The sequence below is a fragment of the Nicotiana tabacum genome, chromosome 16, assembly GCF_000715075.1.
Source record: "Nicotiana tabacum cultivar K326 chromosome 16, ASM71507v2, whole genome shotgun sequence".
NCBI classification, from domain to species: domain Eukaryota; kingdom Viridiplantae; phylum Streptophyta; class Magnoliopsida; order Solanales; family Solanaceae; genus Nicotiana; species Nicotiana tabacum.
The window spans coordinates 83,134,627-83,138,875 of NC_134095.1; the positions used below are offsets into that span (position 1 = coordinate 83,134,627).

The 4,249-nt window shown below is 32.3% G+C and overlaps 1 protein-coding gene across 1 annotated transcript; it reads right to left on the reverse strand.

Moving 5' to 3' along the window:
- Nucleotides 1-1,648: 1,648 nt before the first annotated feature.
- Nucleotides 1,649-3,333, reverse strand: LOC107780041 (vacuolar iron transporter homolog 1). Its single transcript, XM_016600548.2, has one exon. The coding sequence runs from the start codon at nt 2,534-2,536 to the stop codon at nt 1,865-1,867; it is 672 nt and encodes a 223-aa protein (XP_016456034.1). The 5' UTR covers nt 2,537-3,333; the 3' UTR covers nt 1,649-1,864.
- Between the last annotated feature and the right edge of the window lie 916 nt (nt 3,334-4,249).

Genomic DNA, 4,249 nt, shown 5'->3' on the forward strand with positions numbered 1-4,249 from the left:
CTCAGAATCACCTTATATTTTTGGTTGTATTACTATTTATTTTAAGTTCAGACAGTATTGTATTTAGTGATCCTAAGTGTATTCCTGTTAGAGCTTATGACTCAGTTCCACGAGATTTTGAGAGTTATTGGACACTTGTACCATTTGAGTTTTATTATGATAGTTTAATAGTTTAATTTGCTGTTTAAATTGTTATCTCTGCTGTTTCTCAATGTATGTTAGGTTTACCTAGTCTTAGAAATTAGGTATCATCACGACATCCTAAGGTGGGAATTTGAGACCGTGATAGATAAAGTCCAAAAGAATTTTAAACAAAATCAACTTCATAGGGTCCGCGTATGTGTAGTTTAAATCCGCAAAAAAAATCAGACTTTAGGTGAAATTATATCCTTAATTATACAAATATTTAAGGTTATAAAAGTCAGCTAATCTTTCTGGAATATATTTTTAGACAATAAAATTTTATCGAACATAAACTTGTTGGGAAAATTTTCAGTAACAAAGACGAAAAAAAAGATCAATACTTCGTATGTTGTGATACCAATTAATATCATCCAAGACTCAAGGTACAATTAAAATGAATAGTCCAATGCGATACAGTCTTAAAACAATTATACCCAAAATCAAATATCAACTTTGTAGGGTCCACCATTGGGTGATTTACAATTATATTTTTAAATTATATAAATATTTAAGGGTATTAAAGTCGATCAATATTACAAGAATATTATAATTGTTTAACATTTAACATAAAATATTCGTGCTTTTATAATAGCTAGTCTCTATGCTCGTATATATATAATTTTACATAAGTATTTTTATATGATAGTTTATTTCGCAAAATAAAAGGTCTTTTTTGGATTTTCATTTAATGTCTACTGTCCAGTACCCACTTTGCCTCCCTTCCTAATATTAATTTGCGGCATGTAAGGAGCCCATTTAAAAAAGAAATGATCCCTATCGGGATTTGTTTTTTGTTAGGGTTAGAATCCGACACTAATTAAAAGTAGAAGGATTCTATCCATTTCTCCACATTATTGTCTTCTGTATTTTTTATTTTATCAAAAGTCTGTTTGCTTTCCACTAATTAAGCGAAACTTAATTATTCCCTAGATAATTCAGTACATCTTAACATTTTATTATCATAGATCAGAGGAGCTGGGGTTCCATTTTTCAATTCGAAAAAGTTTAAAATTTCAACATAATTGTTTTACACGCTTTTTTACTCAATTTAATCTAATAAATAAATAACGGGATAACTAATTTGATGTGGAGGGTGTATAATCAGACTTTGTTAAACTTATATTGAAATGAAATACATATAGTACCTAGATTAATGATATTAAACAGTATTACACACATCCAACATGGGATCCAGTACACAAAAGGAGGTGAGTTCCGGTGCTGGCAAATTGCTTCATACTACTGCATCTTTAAAGTTGCTTGACCTTTCATATCAAGATTAATGATTTTAAACATATAAGAAAGGAGTTTTTTTTGTTAGAAATTCGTTTTAGTGCAATTCTTAAAATTGATTGACACTTTCCTCCAAAATAATACAAATTGGTAAATTTTTTTTGGATAGATTAGAACACGTCATGCAGATACGTAAAATGTTCCAAAACAAAAGAACGAAGCAAATATCTTAATAGAAGGGGTGGAATCTTATTATGGTACAATGATATAATGCATGCATACGGTTAATCGGAGCATGAGGGTGATACAAATATTTGGATTACATAGACCACTATATATAACCTAGCTATAACAAAATTTATAATACGATGAAGAAAATAAAGTAAAAATAGATAAGAGTGGCTTTTTGAGAAATTAAAGCATTATGCCACAAATTGTAATACAGAGTTTAGAGGCCACTAGAACCAATCAGTTTTGTCAAGCCAAAAGTTATGGCCATAGCCAACCAACCTCCAAGCAAAACCCTAGCTGAGGACTTGACTACCGGTGCCTTCCCTAAAGCAGCTCCTAACCATCCAAACACCATTAAAGCTAAGGTCACAGCTGCAACAACAACTCCAATTCTCACTTTGTAATCCCTAATAAATGATGCTGCTAATAATGGCACCATTGCACCTACAGAGAATGCAAGTGCTGATGCTGCTGCTGCTTGTGCTGGATTTGGCAAGCTCTCTTTCGCATCATCATCATCTTCTTTTTCTCTGTTAGCGTTTCTTCTCTTTTCCCTTTTCATTTGAGCAACTTCTATGTCAAGTTGAGAATAAACGGAGACAAATTCTCCGATGGCCATAGAACAAGCTCCGGCCACTAGACCGGCAAATCCGGTCAAGATCATGACCTTAATGTCTTTTTTCACAGCTCCAACCCCCATCATCAATGATGCTGTGGAAACTAATCCATCATTGGCTCCAAGAACAGCTGCTCTGAGCCATTGGGATCGTTTCGAATAGTCGAATTCCTTCTCATCTACTTCCTGTTCTAGGGTTACTTGTTGCTCCAAGTCATTCATAGGGAGAGTGAACTTGGATTCTTGTTGAGTATTTGCTTGGTTTGAAGCCATGGTTTTTTTGTTTGACAGAAAATAATGACTTGAAAACAACTAAGTAGGCAAAGAGTGGAAGAAAGTAGTAGTAGATGACTGTGTTTGACACACGCCTCATAAGGCTGGGTATTTATAGAAAGAAAATTTTATATAGTAGTAGTGGGAAAAATGTGTGGGGACATTGCATGAGCAATAACATAAAGAGATTTCGTGAATACATAAAATTCTTTGTACCTTGAAAAAATTGAACTCTCCGTTTTTTTGTTTCTCTTTAGTAAAATGATGATGGAGTCTTGCAAGGATTAGGTTCTCCTTTTTAGCTTAAGTTATTGAGGAGTATACGAATTAATTGGTGATATAAAACGAAACATAAGCTTTTGTTTGCATGATCTTTATTCAAAGACTGAAGAAGAGTTTTTTTTTTTTTGGTTGTCTTTTTTGATAACCTTTTTATGGAAATTTAAAGTTCCTCCGCAGTAATGAAAAACAATATATAAATAGATAAGAAAAATGCTGCCCTTTTATCATTTCCAGTTCACGACATCCTGAAATGATTAAAAAGAAATCTCTTTACTTTTGCCGTATGAAAAATACTTCTCTACACGTTACACAATTGCACCTGATGAAATTGATGAATAAGTATTATATAACGTAGTATTTAATTTGCTCATAGATTCTTATAGTAGGACTTCTAGAAAGAGAGTTAAGAGAACAAAAAAGAAAAGAACCTTTGACATGAAAGAGAGTAGGATATACAGTGGGAGATCATTTAGAGAGAGGAAGAAGAAAAAGAGAGCAGAAAATGGTTTTCTGATATCTCAGCTAACCTGGGATTGGCTTAAGGGAAAAAGAGAGAAACTTTAAGGGATGCAGTTATACCAGAATTAGGACGTCACGAATAAGGCATGACAAATAAAGATAAGAAAAAGAAAGACCGAAAGGAGAAGTTCTTCTTTCCTTTTTCCTCAATAGACTCTTCAGTTTTATGTCCATAGAAGAGGACAAATACGACTTGCGGATACAACATAAAACGTAATGTTATGTATATATATATATATATATATATATATATATATATATATATATATATATATATATATATATATATATATATATAGAGAGAGAGAGAGAGAGAGAGAGAGAGAGAGAGAGAGAGAGAGAGAGAGAGAGAGAGAGAGAGAGTTGTTATTCATGTAGTTAGCATATTTGATCTATATATAATCTATTTCCATGTGATTTTAACCAATGACTCATATTATTGTAGTGTAGTGTCGCTTTCGTTGTTTGAATTCGTGTGCGTCTAAGGACGTAGTAGATGGAGCTATATTTCACAAAATTGCATCGAAAATTTGTGATCCAATCTAGCCCTTGAAAATTGGATCTAAAGATTTTTCACTTTTATCTTTATGATCATATGGTGGAGATGACTGGCACAATCTCCCAAAGTCGTTATAACATTTCTCAAAGTTCTTTCTTTCCTAAATGATCTATATATAAGTAAACTCAAACGGAGTCTCTTTCTCTACATAACATCGCAACTATCTATCTATATACACAAAATTAAAACAGGTAGCCAAGAAGAACCAGTTTAAAAATTAGTAAGAAAATTGCCGTGTTATTGACTGTTTTTCTCAATATTGTTCCAAATGTTTGCCATTTTCACTACTTGAGAATCAAATCAAGGGAAATCTGACTAACATTTTAAAAAAATTATTTTACTATTCTGATGTT

Bases quoted from the DNA above. Each gene is read 5' to 3' on its own strand.
- LOC107780041 (XM_016600548.2), bottom strand. From the start codon at position 2,536: ATGGCTTCAAACCAAGCAAATACTCAACAAGAATCCAAGTTCACTCTC.